We start from the raw sequence: 21,402 nt of genomic DNA on the forward strand, positions 1-21,402 counted from the left end.
TTGGCGGCACCTGTACATCACGGGCACTGACAAATAAAGCCAACGAGATAGCAATGTTGCTAGAGAGGTTACGTCAATTCTCATTAATGCATATCCTTGGTATTTTACTTCAATTTGAATAATTAACTTTGAATCAATCTGAGATGCAAAACAGTTCCTCGCACCAAATCAACAACAAAGTAGGCTAAAATATGCTTTATAATCCTTTATTTCTCAAATTATTGGTAGGAAACCAATGTGCTTGCAGGTCACTAAAATCGTCTTAGTTACAGTCTACAATCCCGTTCTGAAACATAATGAATTCCATAAACATAACTGCTCGAATTTGGATAACCGAAAGTGATAGACGCTCAATGTTGAATTTCGTTTTTCTTTGTATTTCTTGTACGAAAATCACTCATTTAAAGTGAAGAAAACCAAAACGAAATCCGTAACGTGAACTACCCACAAAATGTTAGTTTTTGGTGGAGATTGGTTGGATCAGTTTAGTTTTAAAATTCTAGCAGTTACAGATGAGGTTTTTAAAATATTTCTCAAATTTCCGGATTGCAATTTCTTTGCATAAATTTATATATATATTACTACCCAGTGATTATTTATTAACTCACCGATTCGTCGTGATCTGTACAATAATAATCTGTTGTGAATGCTTCATTGCAGCACACATATGGACAATTCAAACCATTGCAATATTTCACTGCAAGTGTTTGAAAGATTCTGAAAAATGAAATCGCATGATCATGGTTTAATAATTCATTTTTGTCACCCAACGGTTGAAGTTATAGTTATATAATAATATAGAAAACTACAGTCTATTCTAGAATTAATTGTATCAGAATTAAATGAGTTTTATAAAACTCATTCATTATCTGCATTATAACATAATCTGCAATACTCACGCAAATGCTGCAATGCAAAATAGAACGAAGTACAGATATTTCATTTTGCACGCGTTAGTTGATTATGCTTGTCAGTAAAATCTACGAAAATAAGTAGTTTTTTCATTTGACAAGTATATATACCAGTCATCGACAATATTTACACATGTATTACAGATTTTGTGAAGTCCACCAAGAGAGTATTATATATATATATAAAAGTTTGGTTTAAATTTACTGGCGCAAATATATATCTTAAATTGTTGAAAGCGCCTTATATTTTCATACTACACACACAAATGCGTCATTATGGGGATGACGGGAAAGCCAGAAAAATGAATAAGCGCGTTTTCGAATATCAAACTTATCATGCTCCAGTTGATCAAAACTTTATTTTCATGATTTTGGCAAAATTTGAATTTATGCCCTGATTCCACTAGACTTCAAGTCCTCATCAACTAATTATATTCTTGCAATGCGAAATATTGTGAATATGTTATTCTTCCCACTCCCTTGAGAAGAATGTAATTATTTCTCAGTGGATCCAATATTTATCATCTTTGTGTGTAAAACATTTCACAGAAATTGTTGTACGTGAATTCTTCTATTTCTCAGTGAATCCAATATTTATGATTTTTCTTATGTAAAAAATTTCACAGAAATTGTTGTACGTGAACTCTTCTATACGCGGTTGAGGAAGTCTTACTAGAAAATTGTTGCACATGCACTCTTATGAAATTGTCATACATAGTCTAGTATATAGGTATTTTGAGAAAATTTAGCTGGAAATTGTCGTACACGAACTCTTAATACACTCTAAAAGACGGCATATTAAGCAACAAATTTAAAGACTGTAAATATGGAAACTCACTTAACACCGATATGTCTATGTCTAGCGGGAGGCCTGGATACATAAAAGTGAATTGAAAACGTTGGACATGTTCGGATTCAAAACGTCACACTCCCTCGACCCATGAAAAATATCAAATTTTCCGTCATTAAATTTTAAATATAAATTGCCGATTCATTTACTCATTGTGTATATATATATATCGTCACGCTAATAACCGAATTGCGTAAGTCATTTTTGGCGGTTTTGAGTTTTTCATAAAATAGGTATTTATGTAATGCTGCGCAACTGTCTGTTAACTCAGATTTTATTTTAAGAATTCCGAAACCCATAAAAATAGAGATTTTGTATGATATGCAAATTTATTCAATTGTTTCGTCATAATGAATTATCATTGTTAACGCAGGACTATTGTGACGTCACAAAGGCAAAATGACCTCTGCGAAGGATTTTCGAGTTTTTGCATCTCAGATTCTAGCTTAGCGCTTATAAATTTCAATTTAAACTACAGTATAGGAAGGCGTGCACTTGTGATATTCACTGTCTGAATCCAATTCACCTTGGTTGGCTTTTATATAAGGGTACATAACGTACATTGCTGTTTTATTCTTTATATTTAACTTTAGTCTTATTTCGGTGGATGTGCAGAGCGTGTTATTTTGATGAAATATATATTTTTAAACATAAAAAATAATGTAATTGAAACAGATTAGCTATTTTGGGGATTAGACATCGTATATACTAAGAATTACATTCGTTTTTGGATTGTTTTGTTTTCAGGACTGGTACATATAGTCAAGTTGCAAAATTGCGTATGTTCCCTAGTCATAGACACATTTCTGCCTAAGTCACAGTGCGCCATTATGACGTCACATGACTGCGTCATACAAATTAACTTGAATCCGGCTACGATCGAAAAATTGAACTATGGCAAATTATTGACTCTCAATGGCATAGCAATATCATTAGGAAGTTTTTTACGTTTTTCTCAAAACTGCTAAAAATGACTTACGCAATTCGGTTATTAGCGTGACGATATATTATTCATCCCTGATAAAATATCCAGATGATTGCTTTAAACATACCTTTCTTACCTTTATCAGTCTAACTCAAGCAGACTCCAACTACTGTGATGAATATAAGAGTGTTGGCTTTGTTTTGTTATAATAAATAGATCCTGCTTTGCACTCGCTTTACTGTTGACTGGCTGTTGTATATCAGACTGAATAGCGCCTGGACGTCTTCTGTTCTGGTTTGCAAATTGAATGAAGCTCCAAGTTCCCATTTTACAGTGACGTAATTATTTACTATGGTACGAAAATAATAGCGATACCCAATTTTATATCAAAACAAACATTTCAAGCCATGGTAATTGAATGAAATGATGATAATATTAGAACTACATCTCGAAAGAGAGTCGAAATGATTTTTGGGATATTAGATGGTGCATTAGCGACAACTAGTGGGTAGATTATGAACGAACACAATGAATACAGGTACGACAAAACACCTTAATCACAACTGGTAGTTAGGTTATGGAGGAATATCAAATTTATCAAAATATTGTGAGTCTCTTTTTCATTATCAAATTCGTTACATCTAATAATCTAAATGGATCGGGCCATGGCTCCGTAGATATAACTTCAAAACCGTGCTTCAAATATAGTTTAACAGATGGAACTCGAACATCACTTGTATCCAGAATTATTTCACGGAAGTTCATGTTGGAAGCTTGACTGATAGCATACTGTAAGAGTTTGGATCCAAATCCACGTCCTCTTACTTTGGATGTAACACTCATTCTCTGTAAAACAGAGGAATATGAATTTATGAATCTCGAACAGAATTTTTAATTTTTTAGCTATAGATATTTTTCTACAGTCAGGTGCCAGTTACCACCAATTATATATATATATCACCTACTTCTAATGAAACTGCAGCACTGCATGATGCTACACCGCCTCCCATTTTGTAAAGCGCTATACATCCAACTATTTTCCATTGTCCTTCCTTATGAGTTTCACCAATCCAAAATCCAAGAGGTTTTGTGATGTAATGTGCCTCATCCATACTTTCTGGAATGTAGTTCTTTATACTTCGACGATATGAATATATCACTGAATTATATTATATATATATGAATATGTATAAAATTGTATCACGTAAATAACACAACTTGAAAATTAAAAAAACTCACGCACCTGCTAGAAACAAAAACGCATTTTCAAGCAGCCAAAACGTAATGAATGCCATGAAACAGTTCTCACGGAACAAGATGGAAGATGATAACATTGCAACTAGAAATACCCGAACCTAAATGCAAAAAAGTTATCTGTTTTTAATGCTCGCGTAAACAAGAGGGCGATGCCTAAATATATGGACACAAAAATCAAAACGACGTAATACGGCGGGTGTACAATTTGTCACAGTAGACTACCGTTAGCAACCGCCATAAAACGTGGGAGACAGCTGTCAGGGTGTCATGTAAAATATCAGATATCATAGAAAATTTAGGAACAAATAAAAGTAATAGCCTTCTAGCGACAACAGCAATCTTCAACCACTGAAAAATTTAAGGCATTTGCTGCAGTAATCGAAAAGAAAAACAATTTTCACAACAACGAGAATAACAACAACAAAACGATTCATAGGCCATTTCGTGTCCAAAAATACCTAGAACCTCTTATCTATGGTAATTGATTTTCTTTTGACTACTCACTTGCAATTTCCAATTTCTGAATATTGAAATTCTACCGGCATCAAACTGGTATTCATACCAACCATCTATAATAAGTTTATAAAGTGCTGGCAGATCTTTTTTAGTTATCGATCGTATGCGAAAGCCATCCATTGAGCATTGAAATTGCAAAAATAATACAGTTGCCTACTTTCAGAATTATTTGTACACATTTAACAGTAAGTTGTTATAGAGTATATTGGCAACTCCCAGTGAATTTCTTCACCACGCCTGTCATTTAAATTGTTTCTAACTTGATAATTCAGTCATCTGTATTAGGCGTGTATCTGTAATCATTTTCAAGATTGCTTCAAGTGCTATTCAGTTGAGGGTTTATTCTGTGCAGTTTGCTTTGTCAGTGGACACTATATCATGACGAAGACGAAAAACATTCTGTGCAACCATCGACTTAGCATGACTGAATCACGCAACACTTGCTGGTCTGACATCGAGAACAGTCTTGCCTACCCTACTCTTTTTGTGAAAACTGCAATCAAACTTAAGTGAAAGGATTGCCATTAATATGTATCTAATTATATTTACTCGTTAGGCTTCCCACAGCTAAAATTCATCAATTCTTCAAGTTGGTCATTTGTTCGACCATACAAACCTCGCACTGATGATACACGCCCGAGGCAGTGTACCTAAATACAAATGTCTGCACCGATGCTTTTAATAAATGTTACATTCATAAGCAGAAAAATATTGATGATTTGACTAGAGATCAGTGTTTTAAAAATACAATGCCGAGTTATAAACATAGAGGCTCAAACAGTGGATTTCATCATATTCATCGGAATTTTATGCAACAAAATGTCGCACGACTTTTTGTTTCAGCAAAAATGAATTGTTTATCTATCGAATATATTATTATTATGGCGGTAAAAGGCACCGTCAACTGCGACCTTACAACAGTTCCCAGTGAAATGTTAACGTCACCATTGCATTTAACGCGTTTTACACGTATTATCGTGGCATATTAGATTGTAAACGCCCATCACCAAGACGACTACAACGAGCGAAGGATGCGTGACTAGATATGGGGACTAATTCATAAAATCGACTTGAACTATGTTGGATTTTTAGAAACAAAACATCTTTTTCTGATTAACTCGAAGAGTGCATCACCCGTAGGAAGTTTCACGCATAGAATTATTCCATGGAAGTTCATGTTGAAGGCTTGACTGATAGCATGCTGTAAAAGTTTGATTCCAAATCCACGTCCTCTTATTTTGGATGCAACACTCATTCTCTAAAAAACAAAAGAATATGATTTTATGAATCTCGAACAGAATTTTTTAATTTTTTAGCCATAGATACTTTTCTACAGTTAGGTTACCAGTTACAACCAATTATATATACATCACCTACTTCTAATGACACTGCAATACTGCATGGTGCTACACCGTGTCCCGTTTTGTAAAGCGCTATACATCTAACTATTTTCCATTGTCTTTCCTCGTAAGTTTCACCAACCCAAAATCCAAGAGGTTTTGTGATGTAATGTGCCTCACCCATACTTTCTGGAATGTAGTTCTTTATACTTCGACAATATGAATATATATATATCACTGAATTATATTATATATGAATAGGTACAAAATTGTATCATGCAAATAACATAAATTGAAATATCTCACGCTCCTACTAGAAACAAAAACGCATTTTCAAGCAGCATGGCTCAATTGACGCAATACTTGGGCTTGCTAGTCGGACATCAAGAAGAGTCTTGCATACCTTACTCTTTTTGTGAAAACTGCAATAAAGCCCAGGTCGAAAATTGCCATTAATAATAATCTAAATATATTTACTTATGAAGGTATAATTTTATTTTATAAAAAGAAAGATGGTAGATAGGTAGGTTGTTAATTTGTCCGGTTCAACCATCCAAACGTCGCACTGAAAAAACACGCTTGAAGCAGTGTATCCAACCAAAATCTTCTGAAGATGGAGAGTCAACCACCACAAAAATTTTAACAGATTGTGACTAATACACAGATGATGCTCACTCGATTTTAAATGACATTTACATTCCTAAGCAGCACGATATCAATGATTTGAATAGAGATCTGTGTTTAAAAAATACAATGCAGAGTTATTAACGTCCAGACTCAAAAAGTTGAGTTCGTTATATTCATCGGAATCTCTAAGCAACGAAATTGCCGTCAAGACTTTTTGACTTTCTGCTTCAGCAAGAATAAACGTTGATTCTCTCACAGCCTGAATATTTTTATTTTTCACAATGAAAACAAACATTTCTGTATTTCGAAAGCCCGCTCAGTAAATCAATAAGTGGAATTGTTTAACTATTAAATATATTCTTATTGCTTTAACATCACCATTTTGAGACACGCAGCTTAACACCACAATAGGCGCAAATGAATAAAAGAAACAGTTTTCACAAAATCCCAATCCCACCTTCCTCAAGTTTACAAAACCAATACGAAAAAAAAGAAAATGTAATGTCATTTAAAGGCATCCTTCAATGACACTCTTCGTTACCGAGCCTGTGATGATAATATCACCTTGTTCTTACAATCCATTTTTGATATTGATCAACCCAAACAATGATTTATTTAATCAAAACGTCACATGATCTCTCAACTTCTCAACGCATAGAAGTCTCTGCCATGCACTTGGCCTACTGCCTCATGTAGTTTCGTACCTAACATACTTCTAGTGGGCTTAGCATAACAATTTTTTCACGTGTCAATCCTAACCCCCACCTGACCACACCATCCAAAAATTACGTCACTACGACATCAGAGTGACGTAATAGAGCCCTTCAAACTATGCGAACTGTCCTCCAACCACGCGCAGACGAGAACCCGAAATCGAACAGCCATTTCTCTCGTTTTCTCGTCGCAACGATCCCGATAGGAGAGAGACCGCTGACGTTAGTCAGTTCGTTATCGTCGGCGCCGATGCCATTTCGGGCGATCGTACGAGAATTTAGCAAGCTCTATGACGTGATTGTGATGTCGTAGTGACGTAATTTTTGGATGGCGTAGTCAGGTGAGGGTTAGGATTGGCATGTCAAAAAATTGTTATGCTACGCCTACTAGAAGTACGTTAGGTACGAAACTACACGAGACCCGGCAGTTGTGCATCAGCATCAGGTTGAATAGCGCTGCGACGCCTTATGTCTTGGTTGTGAATTAAGTAAAGCTACAAGTTCATATATTAACGTAATTAATAATTATTGGTGATAACATGATAATCATACCCGATTTGCTATTAAAACAAAGATTTGACTTCATGGAGATACAATGTAGAGATGATTTTAGTACCGTCCGAAAGAGGAGAATCAAGAGGATTTATTGAATATTAGATGCCGCATTAGCGACCACTGGTGGGTAGGTTCACAATGAATATCAATGAACACCAGTACAACAAAACACCGCAATTAAAACGGGGGGATATGATATTAAAGAATATCAAATTTATTAAAATATTGTGAGTCTCTTTTTCATGATCAAATCCTTCACGTCTAGTAATCCAAATTGATCGGACCATGGCTCCGTAGAAATAACTTCAAAACCGTGCTTCAAATATAGTTTAACTGATGGAACTCGAACATTACTTGTAACAAGAATTATTTCACGGAAGTTCATGTTGAAGGCTTGACTGATGGCATGTTGTAAAAGTCTGAATCCAAATCCGCGTTTTCTTGCTTTGTAGGAAACACTCATTCTCTATGAAACAGACGATCAAAATTTCAGCTTTAGCTATTTTTCTATACGTTTCCAGTCTGCCGTCATTAATATATTAGAATACGTACTTATAATGACACTGCAGTAGTTTCATTATTGTGTAAGTATGATGCTGCACTACCTTGCAGTTCGTAAAGCGCTATACATCCAACTACTTCCCATTTTCCTTCCTTAGGTGTTTCACCAACCCAAAATCCAAGAGGGTTTGTGATGTAATGTTCTTCATTTATATTTTCCGGAATGTCGTTCTTCATATTTCGACGATATGAATACAACGCTGAAATGAATATATATATATAATATCTTGCGATTTATACAGATTTTAAACTGTTGAAGTATCTCACACACCTGCCAGAAACAAAAATGCATTTTCAAGCAGCCAAAACGTAATGAACGCCATGAAGCAATTCTCATAGAACAGGACGAAAGATGAAAACATTGCAATTAGAAATGTCCATGCCTAAATGTGAAAAATAAATTTGGCTGTTTTCATTGGTCGCCGGAAAAATATCTAGGACTCTCAACCCCGTGAATGACTCACTTAGAAAAAGATTAGTTGCGCGGTTTTATACTGCTATTTGATTTTCTTTCGGCAACTTACTTGCAATTTCCATATCCCGAATATTGACATCCTGCATGCATTAAACCGGTATTCATACAAACCATCTATAATGTATTTATGAATTGTGGGAAGATCTTTTATAGTTATCAATCTTATACGAAAGTCATCCATTGAGGGTTATCAAGAATTGAAATTACGGAAATAATGTTGCTACCAACTAATAGTACTTATAAATAGAATTATTAGCATAAGATATGGTTTATCGATTTAACAACTCCACAACTTGGATTTTGATTGAAGTCTATTGCTATACCCTGTCTTCATGCAGAATATACGACGTAAACGAATATTTGTGACAGAAAACAACAAAATGAAGATTCGCAGTGTAGAAACATTGACGAAAGTACTTGAAGTCGTTAGAAATAGCCGAAACGGTTATTGTAGAAGGTTTGCTAAAGTTAACGACCAACCCAACATGCAGGTTACAACATACTTAATTCTAAAAAAATGCAAACAATAGCAACCTTGAGGTACGCGATATACTTACAGTATACTGTACAATGAAAATATCAGGAATCAGCAGATAACTCTAGGGCAGTGGTTCTCAACCTTTTACTGACCGCGTACCACTTTACTGTTTTTTACTATGGTCGCGTACCACCGATAAAGCCCCTATTCGGCGTGGGTAAAAAAGACACAAGAAACGTGCCGTGGGAGTATTTTATAATGTGGCACTACATTCTTTGTGGCGTAACACGCAAAACGGGCAAAAACATGCCTATATCGCTAAATTTAATAATGGGAAAGCGGGCGAGGGCGATCTCTGAAGACAAAGACCGGTGGCGCACCAGCGATATGGACGTTTTCCCGACTATTGGTCCCGGAAAAATCCTCCCTATACTTTACTTTTGTAAAATTTGTGCTTATACTGAGAGTGTTTTGATGTGCTGGCGCATATAAACTGGTTTACGTGTTTGAAACCATCATTTTTATTAAAATTAACCAACCATGTGTCGTTTGCAGGTACTAATATAGCTAAGTATACCCTGGTCCATCGCAGCATTTGCGAGATTTGCAGCATTTGCAAGTAAAACTCCGCGGAAGACATAATGACAATTAAGTTATTCAATTCACAAATATTTTCTTGAAACACTACTGAAAACTGACGAATATCACTCAAAACTATAAAAACGATGAAATGTTCGCAACCATGCTTGAATATCTGTTTGAGGGGCCGGGTGCAGGAATTACAATATTTACGTGTTACGTCACTATTGACTTATTGCTGATTGGTTATGGTTACGGAAATAAACAAGGAAACCGATGATCGACGAAACATCCATAAACACTGTTCAACGAATACATACAGAAAAGAAGATAAAGCTTTGCCGGCATATTTTAGCCAACTGAAAGGTAAATTGTTGCAATAATTCAAAAGTGGTCGCGTATCGCTTGAAAAGCTCCCGCGTACCACTAGTGGTACGCGTACCACAGGTTGAGAACCACTGCTCTATGTCATCAAATTATATTCATTCGAATTATTTGTACCCGGAGTAAAAGTTTCATCATTTATTAAAGATTTATTTAAATCATACCATTTAGATGAAGGGCGTGCCTACTTTTTAGTCGTAAGTGTTGAAAATTCTTCAAGAAACCTTGCCAAGTATTATCCAAACAACAAAAAATAACTATTCTCAAACCATGACTGTTATACATGACTGCTCAAACTTCAGTATCTAATTTACAATTTCCTCCAAATGCGATTCTTCGCTTGCTTAGAATTAGAACATATATATTGGGCATTTTGATGCCACTGCTACAATTGCGAATAAAATCACACTTCTCCTGGAGTGAGACAGTAACTTTTGCATACTGCAGAAGTTATTGTAGGATCGTTTGTCAGTCTAGACTCTAGACACGCGATATTCGGCACTTCTTTTTTGGCAGCGGAAAAACTTGAATTTGTTACGTGATAATAAGCTTTATCGGGCTTTCCCAGACTCAAATAATGTACTTGTATATTGTATTTTGCGCATGAAAAGTACTGTATTGTTTCTTTTGTAAAACTCACAACTGGTTCGAGGTAATTTTTGGGGGTATTTCAATGAAATTCGCTCAACATCAGACGCGATCGACTGCTCGAGTCGTGTCGATCAACGTGTTGGTCACCCTTGGTATAATTAAGTGCCTGGTGAGATGCCTTCATATTCTCCGCATATTTAAACGTGAACTAAAAGTGGGAAAAGTAACGAAAGCATTGGTACGCCAGTGGGGGAATTACGATATGTATTTACTGCGTAGTAATTAATCTTTATAATTCTTTTGTCTGGCAACCAATCCGAGTACATGATCCCTCCACGGCAAAATCATTTCAGTTGTCATATCCTTGTACCAACTCATACTTCAAAACATTCTAGATGGAAGCAAGGAAATAAAAATCTAGGATATATCTACCGATATCGACGTTTTCCTAATCCTGGGTTCCAGAAAAATTCTTCATATACTTTACTATTGCAAATATGTTATGCTTATATAATATATTAGTGTTGTAGTGTAGTGTTGTCGTAATAAACTGGTTTACGTGTTTGAAACCATCATTTTTATTAAAATTATTCAACCAAGTGCCGCTTACAGGTACTGATAGCAAATTTAAGCCTAGTCTATTACAGCGTTTGTGAGACTTATTATTGATTGCTGCAACTAAACTAAAGCTCCTCAGAAGACGTACTGACAATTAATTTATTTAATTCACAACTATTTTGGAGGCACAACTGAAAACTGGCGAATACCACACAAAACTATGAGAGCGTTTATAACCATAGTTAAATATCTGTCCGCGGCTGCATAAATTGAAATCGTTATATTATTGTGAACTTTTTTGCTGGTTGGTTAGGGTTACGGAAATAACCAAGGAAATGTATGCTCGGAGAAACATCTAATTTGTATAGTAAAGTGGGCGATTGAAAGTTTCCACGTCGCGTGAAGGCTGAAGGGTCGTACTTGCAGACCAATAGGAAAACCATTTTCAACCGTCTCGCTTTTTTAATCTGCATTTACGCGACACTTCCTTGATTGCCTGCTCCACGCCCACCGTTTTATATATGAGTTTCCTCATTTATGTGATACAGCAGTGTAGCGTATAAACACTTAAAATCTAGTAATTGAGAACTACGCAATACGCGAAATCAATTATATCGTGAAATACCAGTTTTACGTTTTTTAGCTTTAACTAAAGCTAATGTTATTGTTGAAGCTAATGGCTTCTATGATTATCAAAGTCGGTTTAATAATTAAAATTAGTAAATTTGGAAAATTATCTATTTGTTTCGCGTACATGTAACGTTCAAGTAAATTTAAACAGTATTCCCAGGCGTCATTTCCGATTTTGATACATATCATTTACGCTTTGAAATCTAAATTTAGAAAACTACGCTTAAGCAACAATTAGGCAGGTAATCAAAATAATTTTCGTCGTTGAAGGTGCTTTACCATATATCGAAATGACTCCATATGTTCAATTGTGTACAAATAGAACAATTAAGTTGAGAATAAGGAAAAAATTGTAAAATATATATGAATTCAAATTGAAGAACGAAATGTAAAGTAAAGTAATGTAAACGCCAAGTGACAAATTTCTGTCATTTTTATAATTTTTATCGAATATTTTGAAATTGAAATCAAGGAAATCACTGAGGTATGTAAATTACTCACTACATAAAACAATTAAATAGCACAAATAACAAAATCATTATCGAAAAAGAAATGATACAGTAACACAGTGAATACTATATAGCTTATATGACGGATATTTGATGTTCAAGTTAAAATGTAATGACAAAAACATTTTGATAGTATAAAAAACTGCATAATAAAAGTTCGAATACAAATTTTCGCTTCTATCAAAATTAAAAATGTCCAAATTAAAGTTAAAGTACATGGTCGATGTTATATAAAATATATTATTTTCTTTTTTGAATTCCCATTTTTGAATCGAATGCACTTTCTTCAGATATTAAACTAATATAATGTACACCTTATAATATATCAATCATCTTCAATATGTGAGGGTTGACTCCTGCTAATTTTTCGGCTCTATTGGGGCCCTTATTCTGCACCAATTTTGCTAGTTCATAAAAGTAGCACCGTCGAATGAGTTTTACGCTGACCACTTTCAAAAAGCATTTGTGCATTTTCCGTATTTGTGATGAATTATACCAAAAAATAATAAATTAAATGAGTTGACGAAGGGTCGAGCGGATTAAAATCTCGGATTGAAGTTCTGTGCCAACTGAACTTTCCAAAATAAATTCGCCTCATGAATATCAGTGGCTACTTGTTCGAGGCGAAAGACATAAATCTACGTCGCAAAATAATATACTTTTCCGGAAAATTCTTCTTTAACACGCGCGTTATTAGCTGTAAGCAGTCACGTTACGTTTTATGTGTACGGGAGACGATGGCCATCGTTTTCGACAATTCAAATAATCTTGTACTTAAATAAAGTTTGCAGGTCTATCCAAATACCCGTAACACCAAAGCAATATTATGAATAATACTACGAAATTATTATAGTTGAACGAACAGAAACAATTTTCCATTTATAACATTCAAAATTGATGTATAATCCAGAAATACACAATTTTCTTCATTGATTTTGTGGTAATATATACGTTCCATATTCTAATTGCGTTTCTCCAATAATTGATACTATTGTTACAACTAAAAATGGTTTACATGATCAAAGCTGAATTCATCATTATAATTACCTAATTTATGAAATTGTCTGTGTTGTGGTGTGTAAGAGTATCATTTACATTTAAATATTACTTTCCAGCGTCATTTCCTATTTTGGCATTATATATCATTATTTAGGTCTTCGACTTTAGAGAAAAACACTTACGCTTAAGCGCAATAGCCGATATTATCATAAATTATATAATAAATCGGTATAACCCTACTTGAAGTTACAATAATTTTTTTCCAGAGTACAAAACCCGTTCAGGATATCAAATTTCTTAAAACCCGGTTGTGGTGGCCCACATATGCTGATAATAACAGATTAACCTGGACTAGAACCTGGAACCTCTACCTTTATGGCGAGATGATATTCGATTTCGCACCCATGTGTGATAGATCCGTTTATTACTCTTGTTTTGTCGCTGAAGAAATAATGAGTTATTGTTGAGAAGTTGTAGAAATTTATAATAGTAATCTGATTTTAATTGTCGATTTAGCAATGCTAATTACTTTATCTTGCTACAAATATTTCTCTTAATTAAAGAATTTCAGGCTTCAAAATGTAAGGAATTTATATTGAAAACAACCGTTTTTAGCGTGGGAACATGTAATAATTTCCTCACGATTAATTAATCGTTTAAATGTTTTAAAACAATTTTTCAAATAACCACGACACACGTAGCAATTTAATTGCCTCGTATTGCATCTGACTATTTTGTGATATATCGGCTGACCTGAACTGTACGCTTTAATCAACGAAACAAATTCGAAAGTTAGTGTTTGTCTTTTCTACATTAGAATTTTTATTCTCATATTTTATAATCCTAGATTGGAGTAAGAATAACAATAAGCATATTCTGTTTGAGCACGACTCATGCGGTGGAGGCATGTCCGTCAAACTTAGGAAAAACTGATTATAATTGAAACTATTTATGAACTATATACTATTTATGTTAATTTTATCCTTCATTTCGCGTAATACGTACGTTTTAACATTTTACGAATAGCTGTAACAAAGATTTGGTATACAATATTTCAATTTTCAAATCTTTCTAAATGATATCTTATCTCTGATAATTATCTTATCTGGATATAAGGATAAGGAATTAATTTAGCACCACATTCGCAACCTTTGATATTTGAATCTTTTCCTTCCTGGTGTTCAAATAACGATTACACTCCAGCCTGATTACTAGATATCACGACCATGGAGGATTAAAACAGATAATTACGGCTTTCGTGGAATGAGAAAAAAGAAATTACGGACCTCGGGAATATTTAAATAAGCGGCGATGAAATCGAAATAACACATTCGTCTCTTGACGTCGTCTCCTTCGTTTTAGTTGCAAAACTGTACGCATAACGACTGTATCATGGTATTGTGTCAGTGATGTTTTCAATATTTTCTTTAAGAAGATAGAATATTCAAAATTTTAAAGAGTTTGAAACAGTTTATAATATATGAGATTATAGGTATGAGATGGAAAAGGCAATGAACTATGTAAGGCAAAATTAAATAACGACTTTCACACTGGATAAAAATGAATACCTAGATTTAAAGACTATATTAATATTTAGTTAATATTACTATGTTGCTAATAAATTTATTTTCAAAAATTAGATTCTGCTATTCAACTTGAATAAAATATTATAATATAAAATGACTGCATATAACGACATCATCGAATACAGCAAAAAGAGAAAATCGGAATCAATTGTCGATTCCTACAGTCAAAACAAACCAAAGAAAGTAAAACGAGATGCTAAAAAGAATAAAACAACACGAGAACAAGAAAGGATTTTACTCGAAAATTTTGTAAAGTACGGAATTTTGCCAACGTCACCCGAACGACCTTCAAAGTCTATCGATGTCAGGATTCCATCGCCGATATCTCCTATTCGTCCATCTTATCAACAGGTATCAACTCATACTAATGATGACCAACGAGTACCAGAGTTACCACGCATTGTTCCGGATATGTCACCTTCTTTTTGGAGACCGTGGATTCAGACAGAATTATCGTCAAATACAGGATGTAAAGGCAAAACGAAATCATTGCCAACTAACAATTTTACTGGTAAATATAGAACACCAATATCTACGGTACCAAGCGAGTTGATCAAAGAAAAAATTTGTACAAGAATTGAATCTATTCCAAGAAAAAAACTCAACAGTGGTGTGACACATCACCGGTCAATACCTGTATCAGTTCCTAGCGAAAACAACCAGATGATCCACGGCCAAATTCTCACAGCATCACCAAAACCACATCGTGCATTTATAAATGCGAAGAAAACTTTTACACCTTCAGTGACAACATGGAACACAAAATCCCAAGAATTCCTCAACTCATTCAAGCAACCAGTAAAGTAAGTAATATTTATTTTCAGTTGAAAACTTTATTATATCTGTAATTGTTTACGGAAGTCATTACAAATTTGATTACGAAACAACTAAATTCCATTCCCAGTAAAATCGTGTAATTATCTATATTTTTGTATGATTAATTTTTTATGGAAGTTGAAAAAAACTAGGCTTGACTGTATTATCGTGAAAACCAAATACTGGTTTTAGTTTACAAAACAATACTAATTATACTTTATTTTTTAGGCTGATGTGGCCGAGAAGTCAAGCATATGATTACAAGTACTCGGAGGCCCAACATCTTCTGCAGGCATTTCCAGTACAAGCAGCGATAGGATTCTATGATGATGAGGATGTTTCACCGAACCATCCTGTATTGAGAAAACAAAACATCAATTGTTATAAAAATCTTAGAAATAGAGTAAATGGAATACTAAATTGAAACTTTTCTACTGTTATTTTTTGTATTAAGTTCATTTTTTTCATCATATCAAAAGTTTCAAAAATGATTTTTCATAAAATATAATGAACAGCACAAAAGGTTTCTATTATTGACTGCTTTTCATATTTGCAGTCTTAGTAAGCAGTTTAGTTATCCGGAGTGCTCGATTTTTCGGACCAATGGACATCAGTGTGCGGGCAATTTGTAAGAAATAGTGCTAGATTTTACTGCTTAACAAACTTGATTCATTTTTCATCATTGAAATTGATCCATATGTGCAGGTATTCGCACTTGCTCATAGCGCTGGTTGTTTGTTTCCATTTTTACTTCCCGCAAGAGCGTAAAAGCGTTCCCGGGGTTAAAAAATCTCTCATTATTTTCGAGTTTTTCAATATCCAATGTGACGAACAATTTATAGACATGCGAATATAAAACGGTTATGCTATAAATATGTTTAAATTCTTGATTTAGTAACAAATAAACCGCGGGTTGTCCATGTTATAAAACCTGTATAATAATACATTAAAATAGACCGGAAAATGGAGAAGTGGAGGACAAATGACGTCATTTGGAATACGGCAATCTTTTCGCGAGATGAGTTAAAATTATGATTATCGCCTTTTTGTATTAACACCCACCCACCTCACTAGTAATCTCGTTGATAAGCTTGTTTAACTAGGTGTCGGCTTATAAATAATCTTATTATGCGCTCTAAAGAAGATACAACAGCATATGTGCTTTCTTAATTAGCATTATTGATGCATCGCATCTGGCAATGCATAAATTATTTCTGGATAATATAAGCGGATTTAAATAATTCAACATTTAAATAATATATACTGCAAATTCAATACTGCATAATCCAAATACTGCAATGCCTTTAAGAATATACATACTTGAATATAAACGGTTGTTATTTATCACTCTAACTCGTAGCTAATTGCCGGATATATAAAATTTAATATTTAGTTATGAGTTTGACTCCTTCTTCAAAGTCCATCTGTGTTGCGAAATCAATTCATTATAACAAATCATCAACTAAAACTTGATCAACTTTGTTTTTCGTACAGTTGTTGGTAATTTTTCATTACGACCAAGGTTTTGGTCAAGCAGGTACTTATGGGAGTTAAAATGAGATTCTGCAATTCAACCAAAAACAGTATATATATATATTATCGATAAAGCTTACCTGTATTCCGGTTTATAAAGCGACTTATATTTGAGACAATTCAATATGTAAAGTATGTAATATGTAAAGTTTATATGCTGTAGGCCAATTTGTTTATTAAAGTGTTTCAATTGATCAAAATTGATCAAAAAATTCGGAGTTACATACAGCTACAAATGATTCGGTTTCCGGCCCACACAAATTCCATAAACATTTACAAATAATACTTGACATGGACTCAGTTTTTTAAATTAGCATATTCCGAGGAGATAATTATATACAATTTAGAAATTGTGAAGAATGTTCATAGATAGTTGTGACAGAAGTATTTCAAATTGTTTGTCGTGACATTGTCATTAGATGTACAACATTTCCGTTTTAACAATTTACCGCATTTTACTATGCACGAGTTTATTACTACAACCGGAACCTCGTCTTGACATGAAGATAGATAGACATACTGAAACTATATGGCTTATATTTCAATGGTAGTGAAGTTATATTTACAAAATAAAGTGTTGCCGGAAAAAGTTGGAATCTAAACTAAAAATACAATTGTTTATTTCAATTGGACGCTCAAAAATGAATTTTCTAGAACTGAAAAAAGGGGCTGAATACAAAAGTGATTAATAACAATCCTGCTGACATTTTCATTGAAAAATGACATAGCTGCACCACCGGTACACCTGGTATCGTCAGTGTTTGTCTATAAGTGATTCAATTTTAATAGTTGAATTAATTTGCCTATTTAAACATCGATATTACAGCAATAAAGGCTTCTATTTTTATACTATAAATATACAGCTCGAGGAAGTATAGTCATATGATTATTTGGTTAACATTTTACCTGGTTGTTAAAATTAATTATTATTAGTGAATGAATTATTGAGAAAAAATAGCCAATATTCAAAGTAATCTGGTAATTTTACATTGTACTAATTATAATAATTAAGCATGGGAATAATTGCTATTATACAAGGATAAAAACAACATACAGGATAATTAAGAGATATTTTAATCGTCTATGATTTTGGTCGAGACAACATCTCAAAAACTGGCGAAATGAAACAAGAGAGCGATGCTCGAATATATGGACACGTAGACTAAAATGAAATAATACGGGTATGCAATCTGTCACAATACACAACCGGTGTAGAAGTGTTCACTAAAGCAATAACGGAACCCTCTGAAGTTGCGCAATTTTTGATGACGTCACCGCACACTAAAAACGAATCCCATAAAGCCCACAGACATTTTTAAAATAAATTAAAGTGATAGCCTTCTCGCGAAAAAAATCAAATCTTTACCACTGAAAAATTCAACCATTTGGTACACTTGTTAATGGATAATACCAACAAGAACAACAATAACAACAACATAATAACAACAATGATCTATATGTATATTTCGTGTCCATCAACCGTGTACTAATGGCAATTATACTGTTACTTTCTAGATGTGGTCATGTCAAAAAAATGATGCGTTTTTTAACAAATGGAACCAGTTTTACGCTAAACTTGATTAAACTGTCTCAAAAATAATTAAAATAGGTTTCTTATTGAGTTAGATTTTTGAATTACGTGAAAATCATTAAAATTAATTATTTTTTGCAACTTAGACAATTGTTGAAATGGTATTGTATTGAAAGTTGTATGGTGAGTGTAGTTTTGATGTCATCATACGAAGCCAGTAACGTAACGCTTTATTGAATAAATTTAGTTTTTTTTGAATAAAAAATTCGCGATAAACCAGCATCTGTGTCGAAACCTCAACAAAATGGCGCAAATAATATATGTAATTAGCGGTATGTTTAGACTAGTCGTCCACTTGAAAATAGTCTGTAACACTTGGAATTTATTCTATTATTTTGTTTATGCCTTCCGCTATAGGAATAGGCAATAGCCACGCGAAAGATTTACATGTACTGGCTAATTAATTAACATATATATTTGGTTTATTCAAAAATAACTTATATCTATGTTTGCCTATCTTCAAATTTTATCTTCTATAACTTTTTATCTCACTTGTTTTGGTATTTTTTTCTTATAAGATTTCATAGATAAGAGCAGATTAGCAGTTATATATGACTTTATTTCATTATTTCTGTTCACTGTGTGGATGGAAGTTCTGACCTATCGACATTCGTCACACCGGAAAAACTGCTCTTGTTATTTGCGCGTTTTTAATATCACTGAGAACTCATATATAATCAGTGAATATATTTAGGATGTTCGCCCAAACCCGTTGTTGTGTTTGGCTTTATATTAGACGTTAGACGACCGCAGCAAATGAGTAACGTGCACCACAGCTGACGACTAGCGTTGTATACGGCGTTTCAAAAGTTATATATATCAGATTTATGTAAAGTAAAGCACGTCATGTTAATACAGCTTACGTAGTAAAAAATGCTACATACAATTTTCTGATATATATGAGGGGATCTATAGTGAGCGAGTTCGATACGAAAAAGCGAGCGACGGCGAGCAGTCCTATTGCTCACGAGCTTCGAACTCGCCTAGGATAATCAGAGGTGCGGTGACGAACTGGGGTATACGGGATTAGAAGACAGATTGATAGTGGCCAAAATATGATTGTCAGTTGACAATAGTGACTCTCTGATGTCTTCCTGCGGCAGGGAAAATTAGGATTAGATGGGGATCAGACGCCATGCTGTCATTTGTGCCATTTTATCTACTGATGGATTTTAAGATAAGAGCATTTTGCAGTAAGATTATGCTATTTTGAAACATGAACATTGAATTGGGTAAAGATATCTAATTGAATCCACAATTGGAATATTTGGTCTCCCCATTTCCGCTGTCTTTATTCTACCTCATATTTATTTTACGAACTATTTGTGTTTTCGTGAAAATGCTGGTCTTGTTAATTATGATCGTTTAATACAAGTGAGTGAGTGAGGAAAAATAAAGCGATTAAAAGGATGAATTAAAGATAACACTAATAAAAGGAAAAATGGCAAAACATGTGGCTATTTAATGATTAAACTATTCCACATGAGTTGGGCGGGTCGTTGCAGCAATTTTGGTGAAATCAGTGTGTTTCACTAGAGGTTTCGCGACCAACCGTCGGTCCTATTTTATGACCTGATTAACAAATAACATTTTGATGATCCTTTCGGCAGAGCTATATCTTCCAGATTAATTTTGAAGCCTCGCATCTGTTTTACTTTATTTTGCTTGTTCATTATATTGTTTTCGAATAGCTGATGAGAGGAGCTGTGGGCTAATCTTCGTAATTTTCTCTATCTTATTCAGGTAACTTTTATTAAGGTACATTAATAGGCTTCCAAAGGCAGTTTGGCACATGCGACGGAAGGGTCTAATCCCACAATTTCAGGAACTCAATTTAAGATTCTGGCCAGCCGTTCGATAGGCTTTTTGAAAGTTTGTGCAGCAGAAGTGGAAAATGTTCAGTAAAGACTGCAAGAGGCTGTAGAATGTGCGTGTTGTTCGGCGGCAGCGCTAAACCCCTAAAATATATATTGGGCTGGAACGCCAATACAATGACCTCCATAATTGATGAATTATTCCCTGTCAGCAACTTTTCGCCATCCAGTTCATCACAAAAGCAGTACCTTTGTTTTTTAAGTAGTTTTTTTTTAAATGCCAATTGATCGAATTTGATCCCAATTAATTCCCATACCCATAGAACATTTGCATGGAAAATTAAAAAATATATATATATATATATATATATATATATGGTCAATAAGAAGATCAAAAATTATTACTCGCATGACCCATATTTACATTGTTAGTCCAATTTTGATATTCCAAGTTATATTGTCCGTTTCGAATCGTTTTCCATGTTGTGATTTGCAGAGTATCATTTAAAGATCAGATTTATTTTAGTCCATGGAGTAGGCATACAGGCATGTAAGTAAAAAATTCAAAACAAATACACATACTATCTACTCATATATGAACCCA

At 34.0% G+C, this 21,402-nt stretch overlaps 4 protein-coding genes across 4 annotated transcripts in view; 1 reads left to right on the forward strand and 3 right to left on the reverse strand.

The window, feature by feature from the left end:
• Positions 1 to 21,402, reverse strand: part of LOC120338046 (tight junction protein ZO-1-like) — an 82,146-nt gene that overhangs the window by 33,693 nt on the left and 27,051 nt on the right. The gene's annotated exons all lie outside the window — the stretch shown is intronic.
• On the reverse strand, positions 191 to 5,217 carry LOC120347071 (uncharacterized). The gene is made up of 7 exons (XM_039416897.2): positions 4,448 to 5,217; positions 3,930 to 4,041; positions 3,652 to 3,845; positions 2,823 to 3,532; positions 900 to 980; positions 609 to 717; positions 191 to 286 (listed from the first exon to the last, which is right to left on the reverse strand). Exons 1-4 carry the CDS (start codon positions 4,577 to 4,579, stop codon positions 3,284 to 3,286), a joined length of 687 nt encoding a protein of 228 aa, XP_039272831.2. The 5' UTR covers positions 4,580 to 5,217; the 3' UTR covers positions 191 to 286; positions 609 to 717; positions 900 to 980; positions 2,823 to 3,283.
• Positions 7,322 to 9,035, reverse strand: LOC144428304 (uncharacterized). The gene is made up of 4 exons (XM_078117347.1): positions 8,780 to 9,035; positions 8,527 to 8,638; positions 8,247 to 8,455; positions 7,322 to 8,160 (listed from the first exon to the last, which is right to left on the reverse strand). Exons 1-3 carry the CDS (start codon positions 8,909 to 8,911, stop codon positions 8,247 to 8,249), a joined length of 453 nt encoding a protein of 150 aa, XP_077973473.1. The 5' UTR covers positions 8,912 to 9,035; the 3' UTR covers positions 7,322 to 8,160.
• On the forward strand, positions 14,792 to 16,772 carry LOC120345441 (uncharacterized). Its single transcript, XM_039414897.2, has 2 exons — positions 14,792 to 15,847; positions 16,089 to 16,772. Exons 1-2 carry the CDS (start codon positions 15,138 to 15,140, stop codon positions 16,282 to 16,284), a joined length of 906 nt encoding a protein of 301 aa, XP_039270831.2. The 5' UTR covers positions 14,792 to 15,137; the 3' UTR covers positions 16,285 to 16,772.

The sequence above is a fragment of the Styela clava genome, chromosome 1 (assembly GCF_964204865.1).
Source record: "Styela clava chromosome 1, kaStyClav1.hap1.2, whole genome shotgun sequence".
Classification (NCBI taxonomy): Eukaryota; Metazoa; Chordata; class Ascidiacea; order Stolidobranchia; family Styelidae; genus Styela; species Styela clava.